Source organism: Oncorhynchus clarkii, chromosome 1, assembly GCF_045791955.1.
Source record: "Oncorhynchus clarkii lewisi isolate Uvic-CL-2024 chromosome 1, UVic_Ocla_1.0, whole genome shotgun sequence".
Lineage (NCBI taxonomy): Eukaryota > Metazoa > Chordata > Actinopteri > Salmoniformes > Salmonidae > Oncorhynchus > Oncorhynchus clarkii.
The window spans coordinates 41,956,261-41,980,551 of record NC_092147.1 but is presented as its reverse complement, the minus strand read 5'-3'; the positions used below and the strand labels follow the sequence as shown (position 1 = coordinate 41,980,551).

Here is a 24,291-nt window from a genome sequence, read left to right as displayed (position 1 = left end):
AGATACTGTAACTTGAAAAGTAAATACACTATATGTACGAAGTCTCCATCCTTTACGTTGTGTATGAAATATGAAAAATTATGAAAGTGTTTTTTTTAAGAGAGGGATGTGATCTTAGAAACTATAAGAGGAAATTGTTTCTATAACTTTGTACAAGTGAGTAGTCACCGCCCCTTGAGTGAGGTCAGAGAGCGTTTGAGCCTCACGAACCGCCACTTTTGAATGAACTGCATAAAACGGTGGGTTAAGAATGAACATATCAGACCAGAGAGACGTTTTAGCTGCAAATCACGTCCAAAATGGTTTGAAATCTCAACACGAGGTAGAGACAATAACGTCAACTCCCGAACAATCACTGGTATGGCTGATTAGCTGTCCTAAGTAAAGTATCTAGAAAAGAGAATTTAAGAGGGACCATTCTACTACTCTTCAAACCAACGTATTCTACTACTCTCATCACAACTGAGAACCATCGACTACACTGGATAGCCTATCTTCAAGGTAACATCTTCCAGAGCGAGTGGAAGCAGTGTGAGCTCTGTAGTTCTGTTCAGGACTGTACGACAGTTCGCCGGATGCCGGGTCGAAGCAGAGTGAGCTCTGTAGTTCTGTTCAGGACTGTACGACAGTTCGCTGGATGCCGGGTGGACAATCCAAGGGTTCACCTATTTTTTCCAACCTACACTGTGAATGTTTAATTAATGTTATTAATGTATTCAACATAGACAATAAAAATACAATAGTTTGTGTGTTATTAGTTTAAGCACACTTTGTTTGTCTATCGTTGTGACTAAGATGAAGATCAGATCAAATCTTAGGACTCATTTATGCAGAAATCCAGGTAAGTGAAGTGAAGACATATCTGACCTTGATCAGGCAAGAGTTGGTGACCACATGTTTGGGGTCCACTATGTCCACCAGGGGCTCCTTCATGGCCACGTTACGGATGCAGGTCATGTCAAAGCCATACACATTCTCCCACCCTGTGGAAACACAGCTCATTATGGAACACCTTTGTGGAAGAAGGGATATTACATAAGTCCTCCCTAGAGAGGGAGGAATACATTGTGTCTATCCGATATGGCACCCTAATCCCTATGTAGTTGACCAGGGCCCAAGGACTCTGGTCAAAAGTAGTGGACTAAACAGGGAATTGAGGGCCATTTCAGAAACAGGCGTTGTATTCATCCCTCACTAGGTCGGATTTACAGTATTTCATTGCCCTTCTATAGGGTCGGGTAGACAGCTTCCTTAGACTCTGTTGCACTTTTCCAGCTAACCATCACTGCAGTGCAGTGCATGGCAGTAAACAGAGAGATTCTCCTTCTCTTCCCTAATATATTTTCTCCTCAGGCTAACTGATCATAGATTATGCATGGCCACAGTACTTAAAGATGGACTGTCAAATGTTTGTATAATTTTAGATCCCGAAGTGCATCTTTAAGATAGGATAGTGTGTGTGTGTAAGCATCTCTATTGTGTCCCATTAAAGTGGAACCACTTAAGTTTAATGATAGGAGGAGGAAGGAATAATGAGCAGGTCGCACCTCAGCTGTTGATGTGCATTCTCATGCCCTAAAACTGAAATAGTCTAGTCCTAGGTCATATTCCTTAAGCATTAAACATAAGAAAATGGACTGAAACAGGAAGGCACTATCTGATTTTCTCCGATAAGAAATGCTAATTTCCATTTTCTGTTGCAAAATGTTTTGCTATGGTATACCCTAATAAATACAGCCCTTCTCTCATGAAGACAGAACATTATTTTAGAGCACTAAGTGATCCAGCATGCCATCCCTTCCCAAAAGGCATCTATAGTATAAGCATCTGTTTGTTGGAACCAGACTGGGACCAACATGGACAATGTGCCCCAATCGTCTTCTATCTCTTCTCAAAGCTTTCCTTTCCCTAAAACATCCCTCTGCACACGCAGAGAGCGAAACAGCACTAGCTGGACTTCTCTTCAGTGCTCAGTCATGTGGCCTGGGTTTCTGTAAGCCTAAGGAGCTCTGTCTCATGGTGTGTAATTCCCTAGTTGTGGCGGTGTGTATGTGGGATGGGTGTGTGTATTGCTTCTGCTTCTTGTCCTCTGTTCTGCTGCCATGGCTCTTGTCTCTGGTCTCTGTGCTGAAATGAAGACGAACAATTCCACCAAATCCTCCAGGAGAGCTTTAGTGTGGGCTAGCATAGAGATGGAGAGGTTTGTTGACCTGTAATATCAGATCAATCACCACTTATGCCTTTGAAAAGTTCAAATGCACCAACACTAATGTGTGTGTGTGTATGTGTGTCTGTGTGTGTGTGTGTGTGTCTTTTTTTTGCATGTGCTGCTATGGTTGTTCTACATTCACGGTCTATTAGCGAAGCAGAAACATAAGCCAGGTAAGATCCACCCTGGGAATAGAGAGCGAGTTACGGGCAGCAGGACTTATGTGAGGGCCCAGGGCCAACTAAACATACACACACACAAACACACTCACAGTGGATTTTGAAGTCCTTGTACTGCCTGTCCTCGATGGCCACCACATACAGTGCAGCACGGTCGGGAAACATCAGACCGCCGGGTTTCTGTGTAAAATATGGGGAGGAAAAAACACCCTGCAATCAATCCTGCACACAAGACATGTCATTTATCAGCTGTGCTGCATGTGAGAAGAACCAAACATCGAGCCAGGTTATGGTTTTCATCCCTGGTTAAGTCTGTGAGGTTTGAGCGTTGTTCGTTCTGCTAGCATGTCTGGTTAATGCATGTGCACGCACACATATGTACACACACACACACACACACACACACACACACACACACACACACACACACACACACACACACACACACACACACACACTCACACACAAACATGCCTACCAGCCACTTGTCCCTTGCAAATATGACGGTATTGAGCATGGACTCGTAGAAGAGACAGTAGCCCATCCACTCTGAGATGATGATGTCAACCTTCTCCACTGGCAGCTCCACCTCCTCCACCTTGCCCCTGAAGATAGTGATAACTGCAAGACATACCATAACACACCATTACCATGGAGCCAATCATATTAGGTCTATGTGAAGAGTACTGTACATAGGAGGTCAACACCACAGCACAGAACACAATCACTTAGGCTCTGCTTCTAACTCAGTCGGGATCTCAACTTACTTTCTTAAAGTGTTGTGAACAATTTGAGACCATTCTCAATGTCAAACCAGTTGGAGAACATTCCTAGAACATTACCAATTACTATTTTATTTTAATCCAGAAAGTTGTGGGAAGGTTATATGCAAAATAAGCAAAGAACCACATGTTCTACCCAAGCTGTAAGAAACACGGTTCTCAGAAAATGATTTGCTAGCTGGGAAGATACATTCATACAGAAAGATTCTAATCATTAAGCACGTTTCCATCCACAGTTTTTATGCGTGTAAAGTTAGACTGTTCTTATAAAAATGTATTGAGTACTATTGGTCATAGTATGGATATAGTTAGCATGCCAAAAGTTCCCGGATGTCATACTAAATTCGCCAAATTTCGAAATATACAAGCAGTGGACACTATTGCTGTGCTTTCAGGGCCCATAATGCAATTCTTCAAGAAAATGGACATGGCTTCGCAACATTTGCAGATGTAAATTTTCAAATGTAAATACAAAATGTAAATATTAATTGCTTTAACTAATTATTACAAATGTTAAGAAAGTGTTGAGCAATTAAATAAAAAAGTAATTGCTTTTCAAATATATTATGTTACATGTTATGTTGGCTGATTATTTGTTAGCTACACTACTAGCCTTAAACTGCGTAGCATATCATTACAGCAGATGCTTGTATGTATGTATAGCTCCCTAATGTTAGGTGGATACTAATACATCAAACTTGCCAGTATATTAACTATTACATAGTTGTGTGTGGTATGTCTGTCTCGAGCCACATACAGTGCATCTCGTGCCGATGAGCCATTTAGGGTTAAACATAGGAACGGACACAAATAATGAAATATCAAATACAGATGGAGGAAAACATTTATTGATTTGATTAATCACGTCATTCTTAGCTTAGCTAAGTGGTATAGTCGTGGTGCATTATCAATGGACATTGCTAATGAAGTCGTAAGATATCTAGCTAGTAATTTCTTACGCTAACAAGCTAGCATAAAGTTGCATAGCAACAGCATCAACTTCCAGTAGACATGCGCTAGTACTCTCAACTGAAAGGATACCTACCGTTCGTTTACAGTATACAAAAATTAACTAATAGTATATAGTATGCAGTATATACTCATTAAGTACACTACCGTTCAAAAGTTTGGGGTCACTTTGAAATGTCTTTGCTTTTGAAAGAAAAAACAATTTTTTGGTCCCTTAAAATAACATCAAATTGATCGGAAATACAGTGTAGACATGTTGTAAATGACTATTATAGCTGGAAACGGCAGATTTTTTAATGGAATATCTACATAGGTGTACAGAGGCCAATTATCAGCAACCATCACTCCTGTGTTCCAATGGCACGTTGTGTTAGCTAATCCAAGTTTATAATTTTAAAAGGCTAATTGATCATTAGAAAACCCTTTCACAATTATGTTAGCACAGCTGAAAACGGTTGTACTGATTAAAGAAGCAATAAAACTGGCCTTCTTTAGACTAGTTGAATATCTGGAGCATCAGCATTTTTGGGTTTGATTACACGCTCAAAATGGCCAGAAACAAAGGCCTTTCTTCTGAAACTCGTCAGTCTATTCTTGTTCTGAGAAATGAAGGCTATTCCATGTGAAAAATTGCCAAGAAACGGAATATCTCGTACAACGCTGTGTACTACTTCCTTCACAGAACAGTGCAAACTGGCTCTAACCAGAATAGAAGTAGAGTGGGAGGCCCCGGCGCACAACTGAGCAAGAGGACAAGTACATTAGTGTCTAGTTTGAGAAACAGACGCGTCACAAGCCCTCAACTGGCAGCTTCAACGTTAACAGTGAAGAGGCGACTCCAGGATGCTGGCCTTCTAGGCAGAGTTGCAAAGAAAAAGCCATATCTCTGACTGGCCAATAAAAATAAAAGATTAAGATGGGCAAAGTAAAACAGACACTGGACAGAGGAACTCTGCCTAGAAGTCCAGCATCCCGGAGTCGCCTCTTCACTGTTGACGTTGAGACTTGTGTTTTGTGGGTACTATTTAATGAAGCTGCCAGTAAGGGAAGGGAGAAGCCTCAGGAGGAAGCCAGGAAGGAGGAAGAGAAGGCCAAGGCCAGAAAAGCACAGCTGCAGCTTGAGATCAAGGTAAGGGAAACTGCACAACAAATCATCTATATGAATGACCGATTGACTAACTGACACTTTTTTGGTGTCATGACCCTTTTTTGCCATTTATCACACATCACATTCATGATTTTCTGCATTGTAGAATAATAATGCAGACATCAAAACAACGAAATAACACATATGGAATCATGTTGTCATCAAAAAAGTGTTTTATTTGAGATTCTTCAAAGTAGCAACCCTTTGCCTTGATGACAGCTTTGTACACTCTTGGCATTCTCTCAACCAGCGTCATGAGGTAGTCACCTGGAATGCATTTAAATTAACAGGTGTGCCTTGTTAAAAGTTAATTTGTGGAAGTTCTTTCCTTCTTAATGTGTTTCAGCCAATCAGTTGTGTTGTGAAACGGTAGGGTTGGTATGCAGAATATAGCCCTATTTGGTAAAAGACCAAGTCCATATTATGGCAAGAACAGCTCAAATAAGCAAAGAGAAATGGCAGTCCATCACTATTTTAAGACATGAAGGTCAGTGGGCCAGCAGGAACACCCATGTGAATTGCTCCTGCAGGGGGAGCTATACCGGTCTCTTCTAAACCCTAACCCTCTAACCCTAACCCTAGCCCTAACCCTAAACCTTAACCCTTAACCCTAAACCTTAACCCTAAACCTTAACCCTAAACCTAACCCAATTCCATTTCAATGTAGGAAGTACACTGAAATTCCAATTCTGATTTTTTTTCTCATTGTTGGCAATGAGAAAAAAGTTTACTTCCTGAATTGGCTGAATTGAACCAACCATAACTCTAATCCAGGGTTTCCTAAACTCGGTCCTCGGGACCCCAGGGGGTGCACATTTTGTTTTTTTGCCCTAGCACTACACAGCTGATTCAAATAATCAACTAATCATCAAGCTTTGATCATTAGAATCAGCTGTGTAGAAAACTCTGCTCTAACCCTTTACCCAAAACCTTCTAATCATACCAGCTGACCCTTACCCTCTACCCTCTAACCCTAACCCTACACCCCAAATCATTCTCACACCGAGACAAACAACTCTAGCGCACTGTCCAAAATGTATCGCAACAGTTGACAAACAGCAAAAGAACCATCTGTCTTTTTTCACGTTTACCTGAAAGAATCCGTACAGTAAGTGTGCTTGTCCTTGCAAATGACATAAACACAACCTTGTTAGCTCTGATCAAAGCAACGACTCTATCGTTCTCTCATGAAAGCCTCTTACTGAAATGCAAGCCTTTCTGTTTAAATACACACAGATCTATGCAGAGCTCATTTTCTTTTCTCTGGGATAATTAATTAATTGGACATGTATAGCGATTTTGAGACACCCAAACACTTTGAAAAATTAAGGAGGAAGCACACCTCATCCACCTCCAATGTGTAGCACCCACTTGGGTGGTGCATGGCAACCAATTTGCACCAGAAGGCTCACTACACATCATCTATCAGGTGAGGAGTGATATATTCCAATTAGGAATGAGGGGGATGATAATGTGGCCAGGTTGGGAATTTAGCCAGGACACCGGGGATGACACCCTTACTTTTACGATAAGCACAAGGGGATTTTTTTTTTATTGGGATTGGGATTGGAATTTCAACACCATTTACAGCAGCATCTGGTCTCCCATCCAGGGACTGACCAGGACCTACCCTGCTTTGTTTCAGAGGCAAGCCATCAGTGGGATACAGGGTGGTATGCTGCTGGCATAGTCACCTGTTGAAGTATCCTGTGGTTAGGAAAGCTTTTTCAGGATTATCAAGTCCCCTTTTTGTTCAAGTTGGGCTGAAGTGCTTTTGGGTACGCTTTGACTTTCTCAGTGTATTTGATGTCTGGTAGAGACCAAAATTGTGTAATGCAATGATGGCAAGGAGTTTAGTGTATAACGGGAAACTAGGTGACCCTGGCTACAGCACAGAGATTAAACATCTCTATTCTCTTTACACAACAAGCTATTTCTGTCATTCAGATCAAATCAGACTTTTTGGCTACAATGATGACTTGAAGACTGGTCTCTGAAGCAAAACTCCTCCGAGACAAACAAAATGAAGTTCAAATATACTGCACCTTATTGCACTGGGAATATTGTTTCCTCTTCTTGAAATTAGATTTTTTTTTCACATTTGAAGTCCCCTTTCCAGTCATTATGCACCCTGTCTACACATACAGTAAGCACCACATTATAATGAATGATACTGCCACACTCGAAGGTGTTATGACTGGTTTCATAAAGATGTTATGAATGTCTTATGTATACCCCCTTTAGGTAAAGTGTTACCGATGTGTCACTCTATTATTGGGCCGTGACGCCATTTTGTCACATACGAACACAAAAGATCTCAGACTTTTAGTGGTGAGCACTCATTACGTCATATACCATATTATGGTATCCCAGTGCCACCTTTCCCTATGTAGAGCCAGCCCTTAGTGTTCTCATGTAAACCAGATCAGCTGGAGGTTAAAGAAAACAAATCTCACTCTGGCAGAAATGAGTTGGCGACAATCGCTTTTGTCCTCCTAATGGAAGTTATTGAATACAGTTTCTCCAGGAAAGGAAGTATTTGTCAGCATGAAATTAACACTTAGCCCCCCCCCCCCCCCCCCCCCCCCCCCCCCACAGGATTGATCCCAGTTTGCACTCTGTCCTTGGCTTGCCAAAAGCTTTCCAAAACACACTGGAGGTTACAAATGAGCTGGTCCACTCAATTACCCCATCCATATTTATTTAGATCTATTTTGCTGGTGCCACTTCGTTTATGCTGCTATTATTTTGTTAGGGCTTAAATCTCAACTTGGCTAAGCTGTTAGCTGTTGGCTCCCCCCCTTGAGTTTGAGCTGTGGGGGAGATATTTGTGGGCTATACTCGGCCTTGTAAGTTGGTGGTTGAAGATATCCCTCTAGTGGTGTGTGGGCTGTGCTTTGGCAAAGTGGGTGGGGTTATATCCTGCCTGTTTGGCCCTGTCCGGGGGTATTGTCGGACGGGGCCATAGTGTCTCCCGACCCCTCCTGTCTCAGCCTCCAGTATTGGACTAGGGTCAGTCTGTTATCTGGAGTATTTCTCCTGTCTTATCCGGTGTCCTGTGTGAATTTAAGTATGTTCTCTCAAATTATTTTTCTCTCTCTCTCTCTCTCTTTCTTTCTTTCTTTCTTTCTTTCTTTCTTTCTTTATTTCTCTCTTTCTGTCTCTCGGAGGACCTGAGCCCTACGACCATGCCTCAGGACTACCTGACCTGATGACTCCTTGTTGTCCCCAGTCCACCTGGTTGTGCTGCTGCTCCATTTTCAACTGTTCTGCCTGCGGCTATGGAACCTTGACCTGTTCACCGGACGTGCTACCTGTCCCAGACCTGCTGTTTTCAACTCTCTAGAGACACCAGGAGTGGTAGAGATACTCTGAATGATCGGCTATGAAAAGCCAACTGACATTTACTCCTGAGGCGCTGACCTGTTGCACCCTCTATAACCACAGTGATTATTATTATTTGACCCTGCTGGTCATCTATGAACATTTGAACATCTTGGCCATGTTCTGTTATAGTCTTCACCCGGCACGGCCAGAAGAGGACTGGCCACCCCTCATAGCCTAGTTCCTCTCTAGGTTTCTTCCTAAGTTCTGGCCTTTCTAGGGAGTTTTTCCTAGCCACCGTGCTTCTACACCTACATTGCTTGCTGTTTGGGGTTTTAGGCTGGGTTTCTGTACAGCACTTTGTGACATCAGCTGACGTAAGAAGGGCTTTATAAATACATTTGATTTGATTTGATAGCTGAGTGACCATTTTCCATGAATGTGTTGTTGTTCCCCTATAAAATATGACCGTACTACAGATAAGTGAGAATAGAGGTTACCTTCATATTATGTTTTAAATTAACCTATCGCACACAACTTCCCATGTTCTTGGTCTATCCTCCCCTTTCAGACACTCTGCCACACATCCCTGTTGTACTGCATCTCTGCGGAGAATAGTGAATAGGCACAGTGAATAAGAAAGATCTTCAGCTCTTACCACTGTCCAGGTGGTTAGACTTGATGATTTTCTCAGAGTATTCCGAAATACTGGAACATTCAATCTGGGGAAAAAGCAAAACATAAATAATTTCAAACGTTTTGCCACTAAAACCAGTGATCACCAAAGTAAAGAGATGCTTGAACTCATTACGAGACTGAAAAAGGCTTAAGTTATCACTGTGCATCGCACGTGGAGAATGTTTGGATCATAATGGTGGGATATGCCACTCTCTAACTATGTCCAACCAGGTGGGGTCTGAGATGGTAGTTAGCACTGGGAGACCAGAACCTGAAGTGCTCTTAAGTAAAGTTAAAGAAACAAATAATATATCAGTCTGTCCTTTCCTGTGTCCAGCTGTCAAAGCTGCGTACTTCAGGTAATGGGCCAAGTACAGGTTACTCACAAGTCGCCTGCCCGCAGTCCTACCAATGGAAGCAGGACCCGAAGAACCTCTCACCCACTCACTCTCTCTCTCTTTTATTTCTCTCGCTCTCTCTCTCTCTCTCTCTCTCTCTCGCTCTCTCTCTCTCTCTCTCTCTCTCTCTCTCTCTTTTATTTCTCTCTCTCTCTCTCTCTCTCTCTCTCTCTCTCTCTCTCTCTCACGCTCTCTCTCTCTCTCTCGCTCTCTCTCTCTTTTATTTCTCTCTCTCTCTCTCTCTCTCTCTCTCTCTCTCTCTCTCTCTCTCTCTCTCTCTATATATCTCTCTCTTTTATTTCTCTCTCTCTCTCTCTCTCTCTCTCTCTCTCTCTCTCTCTCTCTCTCTCTCTCTCTCTCTCGCTCTCTCTCTCTCTCTCCCCCTTTAACACAGACACACTCACAAGGCACACTGACACGAGCACACACACACAGAGCACATTAGCACAGCTTGATCTCTGTCTGCATAAAAAAAGCAGCTCACCCCATGTCAGTGGTACTCTGCCGACCTGTCTGGATTTCACAATGGCCACACTTTAGGGGCCCGAGGCACATAGACTGGAAGCCCCCCAGGGACGCCCAACTGCGCCCACTGCACTTCCAATGTGATTGATTTATTGAACTGACAAAAATGGAGTTTTTATACAATAAAGAAGTTTTTATATAATAAAGGCTCTCCTCTATCAACTTTAGAGAATTCAATTGAAAGCCTTCACATGAATAAAGCAGGGACACAGTCATGCCGTGCGCACTGGGTCCGCGGTCAAACGACAAGCCCTCATCACTGTCAAACGCTCCCTAAAACACTTCAGCAAGCAGGCCTTTCTAATTGATCTGGCCCAACTACGTCTCAGATAGAGTTCAGTGTGTCAAATCGGAGGGCCTGTTGTCCGGACCTCTGGCAGTCTCTATGGGGGTGCCAACCCCAATTCTCGGGCCGACACTTTTCTCTGTAACAATGGATGTCACTCTTGCTGGTGGTGATTCTCTGATCCACCTCTACGCAGATGACACCGTTCTGTACACTTCTGGCCCCTCTTTGGACACTGTGTTAACTAACCTCCAGACGAGCTTCAATGCCATACAACTCTCCTTCCGTGGCTTCCAACTGCTCTTAAATGCAAGTAAAACTAAATGCATGCTCTTCAACCGATCGCTGCCCACACCTGCCCGCCCGTCCAGCATCACTACTCATGACGGTTCTGACTTAGAATATGTGGACAACTACAAATACCTAGGTGTCTGGTTAGACTGTAAACTCTCCTTCCAGACTCACATTAAGCATCTCCAATCCAAAATTCAATCTAGAATCGGCCTCCTATTTCATTTACAAAATGACACAGCTCACTGGTCACCATAGCATCACCCACCCGTAGCACACACTCCAGCATGTATATTTCACTGGTCACCCCCAAAGCCAATTCCTCCTTTGGCCGTCTTACCTTTCTGCTGCCAATGACTGGAACGAACTGCAAAAATCGCTGAAGCTGGAGACTCATATCTCCCTCGATAACTTTAAGCGCCAGCTGTCAGAGCAGCTCACAGATCACTGCACCTGTACATAGCCCATCTGTAAATATCCCATTTAACTACCTCATCCCCATACTGTTACTTATTATATTTATTTTGCTCCTTTGCACCCCATTATCTCTACTTGCACATTCATCTTCTGCACATCTATCACTCCAGTGTTTAATTTCCATATTGTAATTATTTCGCCACTGTGGCCTATTCATTGCCTTACTTCTCTTATCCTACCTCATTTGCACACTCTGTATATAGTATTTTTCTACTGTGTTATTGACTGTATGTTTGTTTACTCCATGTGTAACTCTGTGTTGTTGTTTGTGACACACTGCTTTGCTTTATCTAGGCCAGGTCGCAGTTGTAAATGAGAACTTGTTCTCAACTAGCTTACTTGGCTAAATAAGGTTGAAAAATAATAATAATAATTATATAGCGATCAATATTAAACCTTGAAAATGTCAGGATTCTGCAGGTATAGACTTCTACTCCCATGTACGCTAAATAACTCCCACTATGGGCTTGTATCCAGGGTAAGGTAGGTTACTTTCTAAATGTAATCTCTTACAGTTACCTGTCCAAATTTTTATCAGCAACGTAACTTTGGATTACTGAAACTCAGTAATGTAATCTAATTACTTTCAGTTACTTTTTTGATTACTATCCCCTTAAGAGCCATTACAAGAAGACAAAAAGGATCCATCAAACGCATTCGGTGTGTCATCATAGTTATCTCTGACATGTGGTCAGACTCGCTCAGGTGGAACAAACTTAAACTTGTGCCTTTTTTTCAATTATGAATTGAATGTCATTGAGAAAACAGAAAGTTGTCATAATGTACTTTTTGCAAACATCCTTTCTGAATTTAAAAGTGACCCAAGAAGTAATCATCTTGTTTTTCAAAGTATCTCTAATCTGATTACAATATTTTTGCGGGTAATGTAATTTATTAAAAAAAAATTGTAATCGAAGACATGTAATCAGTTACTCCCCAACCCTGCAAGTATCTCTGAGCTGTACGAGGTGATTCATGCTCTAGACCACCCATTTATTCTCTGGAAAACAGAGAGGACAGGGTGAAGCTGGTAATGCCGGGGTAGAAGGACCCAGCTGTGGCCTGCCTTCTCTTTGCATTGCTGTTCTGGAGCTGTCAACCTGGGCACAGCTGGACCTCTACAGCCCATTAGTAGCAGTGCCCATGGTAATCAGTCAGCTGCCAGCCTGCCACCACTGGCCACACACATCTGTTCCCCCAGGCCTGGCCTGCTGTAAAATGGCATGTAGAGGAGAGAATGTCATCGATAATGTGTAGCCTGTGAGTGTGTGTGTGTGCGCGCGTGTGTGTGTCAGCTCACACTAATTGGTACTGATTTCTCCCTTTGCCGAAGACAGTGACAGATCCAGAACCTACCTTCAGTGCCATGCCTGAGTGGGCGCTCTCACCCACAGAGATCTGAATGTCCCTCACATTGCCTCCCAGCTCCCAATGATGCCAGAAGGCATCAAACTGTCTCTCACCCACATGCAGTCACACAGCTCCTTCTCCCTGGAGACAGTCTCCAATTGTCACATAGCTACCTCTAAGGAATAAATTCCACAAGGTTGGCTTAAAGGCAGGCACATATCTGCATACAGACTGTTCAACTAAGTGCTGCACAGTATCGGTATTGGAAGAACAGTAATTTGACCAGATGATCCACACACACACACACACACACACACACACACACACACACACACACACACACACACACACACACACACACACACACAGCCGCAGAGCAGCCTCAATTCATCAGGTGCATGTACTCTGGTGTCAAAAACGTTCCAATGCGTTCCATTGACTCCAATGCTTCCCACAGTGGTGTCAAGTTGGCTGGATGTCCTTTGGGAAGTGGACCATTCCTGACATACAAGGCATTGTGCGCCTGGCACCTACTGCCATACCCTGTTCAGAGGTACTCAAATCTCTTGTCTTGCCCATTCACCCTCTGAATGGAACAAATACACAATGCATGTCTCAATTGTCTCAGGGGTTTAAAATTGTCTTTAACTTGTCTTCTCCCCATCTACACTGATTGAAGTGGATTCAAGGTGAAGGTGAGAAGGGATGATAACTTTCATCTGGTCAGTCTATGTCATGGAAAGAGCAGGTGTTCCTAATATTTTGTACACAGTGTAATTGCACATAGCCTAGTTGTACCACTGGGCGATTCCACGCCAGCGTAGAAACTTCATTGGGAGGAAGGATGTTTGACATGCTTTTTACATTTGAAGAGTTTATTTCCAAAACGCTATATCGACCAAATTTTCACATTTGTGCTTTGTCATCAGAAATGATTGCTTCTGGTACCTTCATGTTGTGTAAAACATCACTGTTCTCAGACGTTTTATTCATAGATTTCAGATATGAATTATAATGATTTTCTTGCAAAATGCTATTTATTAATTATTTACCTGAAATTGAATGTTGGTATCCTATATATTTGATGCTGATATGTGGTTGTCTTACCTAGATACAGTGCCTTCAGAAAGTATTCATACCCGTTGACTTATTCCACATTTGTTGTGTTACAGCCTGAATTCAAAATGGATTAAATATTTAAAGAATTCTCACCCATCTACACACAATCCCCCATAATGACAAAGTGAAAACATGTTTTTAAAATGATTTGCAATTTTATAGAAATGAAATACAGAAACATCTCATTTATATAAGTATTCACACCCCTGAGTCAATATTATAATAACTTTGGCAGTCTTTCTGGGTAAGTCTCTAAGAGCTTTGCACACCTGGATTGTACAATATTTGCACACTATTCTTTAAAATATTCTTCAAACTTTGTCAAGTTGGTTATTGATCATTGCTAGACAGCCATTTTCAAGTCTTGCCATAGATTTTCAAACCGATTAAAGTCAAAACTGTAACAAGGCCACTCAGGAATATTCAATGTCATCTTGCTAAGCAACTCCAGTGCATATTTGGCTTAGTGTTTAAAGTTATTGTACTGTGGAAAGGTGAATTTATCTCCCAGTATTTGTTGGGAAGCAGACTGAACCATGTTTTCTTCTAGGGTTTTGCCTGTGCTTAGCTCTATTTCATTTATTTTTATCTCAAAAACTCCCTAGTCCTTGCCGATGACAAGCATACCCATAACATGATGCAGCCACCACCATGCTTGAAAATATGAAGAGTGGTACTCAGTGATGTGTTGTGTTGGATTTGCTTTGTATTCAGAACATAAAGTGAATTTCATTTTTTTTACTTTAGTGCCTTATTGCAAACAAGATGCATGTTTTGGAATATTTTTATTCTGTACAGGCGTCCTTCTTTTCATTCTGTCATTTATGTTAGTATTGTGGAGTAACTACAATGTTGTTGATCCATCCTCAGTTATCTCCTATCACAGCCATTAAACTCTTTAACTGCTTTAAAGTCACCATTGGCCTCATGGTGAAATCCTCTCCAACAGCTGAGTTAGGAAGGACGCCTGTATCTTTGTAGTGACTGGGTGTATTGATACACCATCCAAAGTCTAATTAATAACTTCACCATGCTCAAACGGATATTCAATGCCTGCTTTTTTACATTTTTTACCCATCTACCAATAGGTGCCCTTCTTTGCGAGGGATTGGAAAACCTCCCTGGTCTTTGAGGTTGAATCTGTGTTTGAAATGCTCTGCTCGACTGAAGGACCTTACAGAAAATTGTATGTGTGGGGTACAGAGATGAGGTAGTCATTCAAAAATTATGTTAACAGAGTGAGTCAATAAAACCTATTATGTGACTTGTTATGCACATGTTTACTCCTGAATTTATTTAGACTTGCCGTAACAAAGGGATTGAGTGGTTATTGACTTATTTTTTTTGCAAAAATGTTTAAAAACATAATTCCACTTTGACATTACGGGGTAGTGTGTGCAGGCCAGTGACACAAAATCTCAATTGAATAAAATGTAAATTCTGGCTGTTACACAAAAAAATGTGGAAAAAGTCAAGGGGTGTGAATACTTTCTCAAGGCACTGTACTTTCTGTAGGTACTGTAAGCCCCATTTTGATCAAGAAAAACCCTGCAAGGAATGACCATCCATGAGATCAAATCCATTGAATCCATTTACCATGGTGCTCATAAAATGTATCAGACCTTCAGAATTAACAGAGAGCCCACTCTGGAAATGTGATGTACTTGTGCAGCATATTGTTCCAAACAATAGCTCTTATAATGAAAAGGGCACTTCTGAGATTCATATTCATATTTGTAATGTTGAATACATTTGTGAAAATGGTTATAAACTAGACATACTCCATATGTTAGAACACACTATAAGGGACATAACGGCAATAAGATTTTGTCTGCATAATGTACCGTTCACAGATCATAAGATCTTACACGAGGCATATACACAGTGCCTTCTGAAAGTATTCAGATCCCTTGACTTTTTCCACATTTTGTTACGTTACAGCCTTATTCTGAAATGGATTACATTGGGAAAAAAATCCTCAGCAATATACACACAACAACACATAATGACAAAACGCAAACAGGTTTTTAGAAATGTTTGCAAATGTGTTAAAAATAAAAAGCAGAAATACCTTATTTACATAAGTATTCAGTATCCTTTGCTATGAGACTCGAAATTGAGCTCAGGCGTATCCTGTTTCCATTGATCATCCTTGAGGTGTTTCTACGTCTTGATTTGAGTCCACCTGTGGTAAATTCCATTGTTTGGACATGATTCGGAAAGGCACACACCTGTCTATATAAGGTCCCACAGTTGACGGAACATGTCAGAGCAAAAACCAAACCATGAGGTCGAAGGAATGTTCCGTAGAGCTCCGAGACTGGGGAAGGTTACTGGGGAAGGGTACTGGGGAAGGGTACCAATACAGTGCCTTGCGAAAGTATTCGGCCCCCTTGAACTTTGCGACCTTTTGCCACATTTCAGGCTTCAAACATAAAGATATAAAACTGTATTTTTTTGTGAAGAATCAACAACAAGTGGGACACAATCATGAAGTGGAACGACATTTATTGGATATTTCAAACTTTTTTAACAAATCAAAAACTGAAAAATTGGGCGTGCAAAATTATTCAGCCCCTTTACTTTCAGTGCAGCAAACTCTCTCCAGAAGTTCAGTGAGGATTTTAGAATGATCCAATGTTGACCTAAATGACTAATGATGATAAATACAATCCACCTGTGTGTAATCAAGTCTCCGTATAAATGCACCTGCCCTGTGATAGTCTCAGAGGTCCATTAAAAGCGCAGAGAGCATCATGAAGAACAAGGAACACACCAGGCAGGTCCGAGATACTGTTGTGAAGAAGTTTAAAGCCGGATTTGGATACAAAAAGATTTCCCAAGCTTTAAACATCCCAAGGAGCACTGTGCAAGCGATAATATTGAAATGGAAGGAGTATCAGACCACTGCAAATCTACCAAGACCTGGCCGTCCCTCTAAACTTTCAGCTCATACAAGGAGAAGACTGATCAGAGATGCAGCCAAGAGGCCCATGATCACTCTGGATGAACTGCAGAGATCTACAGCTGAGGTGGGAGACTCTGTCCATAGGACAACAATCAGTTGTATATTGCACAAATCTGTCCTTTATGGAAGAGTGGCAAGAAAGCCATTTCTTAAAGATATCCATAAAAAGTGTTTGCCACAAGCCACCTGGGAGACACACCAAACATGTGGAAGAAGGTGCTCTGGTCAGATGAAACCAAAATTGAACTTTTTGGCAACAATGTTGACGTTATGTTTGGCGTAAAAGCAACACAGCTCATCACCCTGAACACACCATCCCCACTGTCAAACATGGTGGTGGCAGCATCATGGTTTGGGCCTGCTTTTCTTCAGCAGGGACAGGGAAGATGGTTAAAATTGATGGGAAGATGGATGGAGCCAAATACAGGACCATTCTGGAAGAAAACCTGATGGAGTCTGCAAAAGACCTGCGACTGGGACGGAGATTTGTCTTCCAACAAGACAATAATCCAAAACATAAAGCAAAATCTACAATGGAATGGTTCAAAAATAAACATATCCAGGTGTTAGAATGGCCAAGTCAAAGTCCAGACCTGAATCCAATCGAGAATCTGTGGAAAGAACTGAAAACTGCTGTTCACAAATGCTCTCCATCCAACCTCACTGAGCTCGAGCTGTTTTGCAAGGAGGAATGGGAAAAAAATTCAGTCTCTCGATGTGCAAAACTGATAGAGACATACCCCAAGCGACTTACAGCTGTAATCGCAGCAAAAGGTGGCGCTACAAAGTATTAACTTAAGGGGGCTGAATAATTTTGCACGTCCAATATTTCAGTTTTGGATTTGTTAAAAAAGTTTGAAATATCCAATAAATGTCGTTCCACTTCATGATTGTGTCCCACTTGTTGTTGATTCTTCACAAAAAAATACAGTTTTATATCTTTATGTTTGAAGCCTGAAATGTGGCAAAAGGTCGCAAAGTTCAAGGGGGCCGAATACTTTCGCAAGGCACTGTAAATGTCTGCAGCATTGAAGCTCCCCAAGAACACAGTGGCTTCCATCATTCTTATATGGAAGAAGTTTGGAAACACCAAGACTCTTCCAAGAGCTGGCCGCCTGGCCAAACTGAGCAATCTGGGGAGAAGGTCCTTGGTCAGGGAGGTGACCAAGAACCCGCTGATCACTCTGACAGAGCTCTAGAGTTCCTCTGTGGAGATGGGAGAAACTTCCAGAAGGACAACAATCTCTGCAGCACTCCACCAATCAGGCCTTTATGGTCGTAGAGTGGCCAGACAGAAACCATTCCTCAGTAAAATGCACATGACAGCCAACTTGGAGTTTGCCAGAAGGCACCTAAAGACTCAAGAAACTCTGAGAAACAAGATTCTCTGGTCTGATGAAACCAAGATTGAACTATTTAGTCTGAATGCCAAGCGTCACGTCTGGAGGAAACCCGGCACCATCCCTACGGTGAAGCATGGTGGTGGAAGCATCATGATGTGGGGATGTTTTTCAGCGGTAGGGACTGGGAGACTAGTCAGGATGGAGGGAAAGATGAACGAAGCAAAGTACAGAGAGAACCTCAATAAAAACCTGCTCAAGAACGCTCAGGACCTCAGACTGGGGCAAAGTTTTACCTTCCAACAGGACAACGGTTCTAAGCACACAGCAAAGACAACACAGGATTGGCTTTAGGACAAGTCTCTGAATGTCCATGAGTGGCCCAGCCAGAGCCCGTACTTGAACCCGATCTAACATCTTCGGAGAGACCTGAAAACAACTGTACAGTAACGCCCGCCATCCAACCTGGCGGAGCTTGAGAGGATTTGCAGAGAAGAATGGGAGAAACTCCCCAAATAAAGGTGTGCCAAGCTTGTAGTGTCATACCCAAGAAGACTCAAGGCTGTAATTGCTGCCAAAGGTCTTTCAACAAAGTACTGAGTAAAGGGTCTGAATATTTATGTAAATGTAATATCAGTTTTTTATTTGTAATAAATTAGCAAAAATTCTAAAACCTGTTTTTGCTTTGTTATTATTGGGTATTGTGTGTAGATTGATGAGGTGGGAAAAAAACGATTTAATACATTTTAGAATAAGGCTGTAACATAACAAAATGTGGAAAAAGTCAAGGGGTCTGAATACTTTCCGAAGGCACTGTAGGTCTAAAAATGCCAATTGTCATTATTTTCAAAAAATATCACCTGTGATACAAATGTGAAAAGCATGTCAAACACCCTTCCTCCCAATGACATTTTTTTGTGATTATTGCCAGAACAATAAATATATACATGCACGCACACGCATGCGCACACGCACACACACAGTTACACAAACGGACAAAAAATCCTGTCCAAGACCAATGTACTAAATGAGAACCCCAGGGGTGTCAACAAGCTACTGGCCCAAATCCAGCATGCATTTTCAGATTTGCCTAGAGTGGAAATTACTTCTACTCCACAATGCACAACTCAGCACCTGAGAGCTCTAAAATAGAGAGAGCTTATCCAGACAACCTGCCTGACAAGCAGACAGCAAATAACCACCTGAGGTAAACCAAGTCTACACCGTGACAAACTCATACATTCATAAACACATATATGTACATATGCATAGTATACACATGTAACGATGCAAGTACACAGACACACACTCGCACGCACACACACTCACTCACGCGAAGCACGCACGCACACGGTCTGGGGAGAGCAAGCGGCTTGTCAGGCTAGGCTTCACAGCATTTCCTGACGCTGTTGGTTATGATGGTTTTGCCTGATAACATTCTAGTCCGAAGCCAGACAGGGAGCAAGGAGTGAGACAGCTTCTCGTACCCCGTACACGTGCTTGGCTCCCGCCTTGGCTGCAAACATGGACAGGATGCCGGTCCCGCTGCCGACGTCAAGGACGATCTTGTCCTTGAAAGCGTGCTTGTTGTGGTACATGGCGTTCCTGTAGGTCAGCGTCCTCACTTCGTCCTTCAGCATCTCCTGTTCAGTGACAAATGATTGGTGTCAGGGTGGGAGATGTCAAAACCACTTCTAACACTGTATCCAGGTGAAAAAAAAGGTGTTTTTCAACCAAAGCCATATTAACTTCCCTGACAATATGAACGTAGACTGAGTGTAGTGTGAGTGGATGAAATACAGTATATTAAACATGAATCCGCCAGTCAATGTAATCCCACCGTTCCATTTCAGACACACTGGTCCACATTGAAAAACAGTGGGGGGTTACTGCATATCTCTCTTAAGTCAAATCAACCATTCTCTGTCTGTCAGGAACATTCACAGAGCAGAAAGTATAAAAACCAATCTGACCTAGTGAATTCATAAAATGGCACAGAACAAACCCCATCTCACAGGTCTTACTTGAAATATGCTCTCTACCCTTCTGACACCCTCCTCCCATATACCCTGGAACAGTTGGACATCTCTGGGGAGTAGCTGCAGTTCTGTGAAGTGTTAGGCTGGTTGGCTGGTCTTTAGTGGAACTAGCTGGAACACAGTACATCTCTGGGGAGGAGCTGCGGTTCTGTAAAGTGTTAGGCTGGTTGGCTGGTCTTTAGTGGAACTAGCTGGAACACAGCACATCTCTGGGGAGGAGCTGTAGTTCTGTGAAGTTTTAGGCTGGTTGGCTGGTCTTTAGTGGAACTAGCTGGAACACAGTACATCTCTGGGGAGGAGCTGCAGTTCTGTGAAATGTTAGGCTGGTTGGCTGGTCTTTAGTGGAACTAGCTGGAACACAGTACATCTCTGGGGAGGAGCTGCAGTTCTGTGAAGTGTTAGGCTGGTTGGCTGGTCAATAGTGGAACTAGCTGGAACACAATACATCTCTGGGGAGGAGCTGCAGTTCTCTGAAGTGTTAGGCTGGTTGGCTGGTCTTTAGTGGAACTAGCTGGAACACAGTACATCTCTGGGGAGGAGCTGCAGTTCTGTGAAGTGGTCTAATGTGGGCTGGCCTTTAGTGGAACTAACTTTACATAGAGTCATGTAAGAACACAGTTGGTAAGAACTGAGAATATATTTACAAAGCATCTTAAAGTAGAATAATAATAATAATGATACTAATAATAATGATACTAATAATAATGATACTGATAATAATAATAATGATACTACTAATAATAATAATAATGATAATAATAATGATTATGCTAATACTAATAATAAGAATAATAATAAGAATAATGATACTAATAATAACAATGATACTAATAATAATTATAATTTTAATAATACTACTACTAATAATAATAATAAAATAATGATACTAATAATACTACTACTAATAATAATAATAATAATAATTATAATGATACTACTACTACTACTACTAATAATAATAATAATAATAATTATGATACTACTACTAATAATAATAATGATACTAATAATACTAATAATAATACAAACTAATGATACTAATAATAATAATGATGATACTACTACTAATAATAATATACTAATAATAGTAATAATACTAATAATAATAAGAAGAATGATAATACTAATAATAAGAAGAAGAATGATACTAATAATAATACTACTACTGATACTAATAATTCTAATAATAATAAAAAAATTAAAAATAATAATGATGCGAATAATACTACTACTCCTAATAATAATAATAATAATGATACTACTGCTACTACTACTAATAATAATAATGATACTAAGAATACTAATACCTACAGTAATAATAATGATACTAATAATAATAACAATAATAATAATGATATTAATAATAATAAAAAATAGTATGAGGGCTCATCTAAAATCAAGACTCCCCGTCTAATCTTATGCTGATCCTAGATCAGCATTACTACTTTAAGTTTGAGAAGCTTGATGCATACAGCCCCTGGGCAGCCCTACCTCATGGATTCCAAAGTGGGCGTAGGAGTCAAAGTAGTAGTCCCTGGAGGTCATCTCCTCAGGGTTGAGGAACTTGGCCATCTTCCCCCGGCCAGGGCAGCTAGGCAGGGAGGCAGCATGGGGAGTATGAAGCGGCCGCGGGACATGGTGGACAGAGGGCACAGGCTTGGGCAGCGAGGTGGGCTGCACGCGCTGAGATTGGATGATGCGGATTGGCTGTGGCTGCTGCTGTTGCTAAGGGTTTTTAGAGAATGGTAACACACAATAAAGACATCATGGGGCCGGAGCAGATTTCTAAAAGTCAGGTCTTCTACAGAGAAACAGTGGGTGATGGATGATAAAACTGTAAAAGCCAATGAATTGATTTTGTGTTAGCACAACACTCTGCATTCTGCTCCCAATCTGCGGGAAGAACAGATCTTGCAGCAGTTTATATTCTTTGCTATTTTCCTATCTCATTTGTTCTTTCAACAGTCATTGGCTTTCCCATGGAGCAGCAGAGGTGAGTGGACCAAGCGTATTTGTCTAGAGACAACACTAACAGTATTGACAGGATGTATGTCTGTAAGTCTGTCTGAGGAAAGCAGAAGATGCAGAATTCTACACAGAAGGTGTGCCTGTAAAACTCTGATTGTCACCTGTAATGCCTGCTGGGAGTGTACAGACAGAAGCCTGTCTGATCAGCCCATAGCTCAGCGGAAGAAAAAGGATCCAGGATTTCCTTCCCTTCCAGACATATTATCAAGAGAGGAAAAAGGGGGAAAACTCATTTGAGCATTCAACTCAACCCATGTCATCTTCTGTTCCCTGGTGCACATATATCTTAAGATTTAGATTTCACTCTCATGGCTATCAGTGATATTGATCTGGCCTTGTTAAAGATAGTCAGTCCTTCTCCTCAGTCTTGTGCTCGGCAGCCACTCTGACTGTGCAGCTTTGTCTTTGTCCTTGTTTTGCTGAGTAATGGGGATGGTCTGTCAACAGGGGGTGGAGCAACAGGCAGCTCCAAACACTGGCTCCATTCACACAGAATAACCTGTTCTATTCACATACTGGGTAAGCAGGAAGATACATGGCAACAAACATTACTTTCACTGATGGACAAACAGGATGGGCAAAAACAGACAGAGACAAGAAAAACAAGTGTATCAAAACTATATGGGTACCACAGTCATCTTTTTTTCACCACCTATCTTCTGTTCCTCAAACTTTTACTCACAAGCATAGAATGCTACAATTCTCATGTTAACCACATCTAAAGTAAACTCCCTGCTCTGCTGTTGAGAATTGTTCTCCTCTCTCTGCTCATGCAGGGAGTAATAAAGGCCTAGTGCAGTAATTTGGTGGAATGTTTCATATGTATATAAATTCGTTTTTTTATTGTGATTTATCAGGGGGTGCTGCAGCACCCTCAGCACCCCTACAAACCGCGGCTATGGGTTTCGCCGGATGGTCCACTCCGGGAGCAAGCCAAAATAGCCGTTCCAGTTTGAGGTTGCTACAGGACCAAGGACAGCGCACGAGCTATAAACGCGGGCTTGCGCCTTAAATCACGTTTCTCTGAATATTGACCTGTGACTGACCGAGTGCAACCTTTCTCTGGATTACCAACACGCCAAAATAATTAGTGGCAGACACGAGTAGGCTATCATTAGGGTAGCTCCTATTAAACAGAGTGTCACACGAATCAATTACGTTTACGGAACTCAACTAATGGTCAATGAACAGTTTGAAGTCACTGTATGTTTAGGATAAAAATGTTGTATGAGTGGAGCGTGCCAATTGGTATAGACATTTTACAGGGCATAGTCTATGTTGCACAAAAGTGGACCCAAAGAGTACCAACACATAACGTGGACCCAAAGCGTACCAACACATATATTGCAGAGGTACCAGCATGCACTTGTGCGCAATGTGCTTTCCAAGCTTGAAATGAGAAATTAACCTGACAGTAACAGCGCAGTAGACTATTCATCACTCACGTTGTTGTGAAGCGTTGCCTATGAATTAATCGAAGATTGCACACCTACCTCAGTGCTCTCAGACTCCGCCATTTTCCCCCTGAGCAGCATACAGCGGGAGGAGTGTTTAATTCCCATAAAAGCCCAGGAGATTTGGTCTCGATAGGATGAAATTATTATTTTTGAAAGGATTTAGTCGGAGTTATTTTTGTCCACACTTTTCCTCAACTTGTAATTTACAGACACAATTGCTGTGAAATTATATTTCAAAGACAAAAAAACGACACAAAGTCTCACAGGAGTAGCGACCTCTATTAGCAGATAAAAGTGTTCTGGATTCCATTGTGCAAAAGTTATATGTTTCCCATGTCGCTTTCTAGGAAATTTTCCGGAAACCTCTCATCACTTTGCAACCCTTGAGGAAAATGAATAAGGTAAACGGCGTTCCATGTTCTCCAGCGATGTAGGCTACTCCAGATCAGGTGCAACGCACACTATCAGATCACATTTAGGAGCAAGTTGTTCATTTATGGTCGGAACATTGGTGTCTAAAAATAGAGACCCATGTCCCTATTGCTGTGATGTCTTGGAGAAAAGCAGGCAACATGTTATTTCCTTAAAGCTTTGGGTTGTCTCACTCTTGATCACTCCTTACAGATGTTCATGCCATTTTATTTTCCACGAGATTATACTGCAAGCATTGCCTATTTAAGCCTATGAATAACGCAATAACTACTGTAGAAGAGTCCATTTCAGCG

The 24,291-nt window shown here is 41.7% G+C and overlaps 1 protein-coding gene across 3 annotated transcripts in view; it reads right to left on the bottom strand.

The window, feature by feature from the left end:
• LOC139416256 (protein arginine N-methyltransferase 8-B) overlaps positions 1-23,686 on the bottom strand; it is a 36,897-nt gene extending 13,211 nt beyond the window's left edge. Inside the window, exons 1-7 of one of the 3 annotated variants that reach the window (XM_071164713.1) lie at positions 23,603-23,686; positions 21,573-21,806; positions 19,530-19,685; positions 9,269-9,332; positions 2,867-3,009; positions 2,481-2,568; positions 868-983 (exon numbers count right to left, since the gene is read on the bottom strand). In XM_071164713.1, coding sequence (XP_071020814.1) covers positions 868-983; positions 2,481-2,568; positions 2,867-3,009; positions 9,269-9,332; positions 19,530-19,685; positions 21,573-21,806; positions 23,603-23,671 — 870 coding nt within the window. In that variant the 5' untranslated portion in view covers positions 23,672-23,686. The remainder of the gene's footprint in view (positions 1-867; positions 984-2,480; positions 2,569-2,866; positions 3,010-9,268; positions 9,333-19,529; positions 19,686-21,572; positions 21,807-23,602) is intronic. The other 2 variants (XM_071164722.1, XM_071164704.1) reach the window with 2 other exon arrangements.
• Positions 23,687-24,291: the final 605 nt, after the last annotated feature.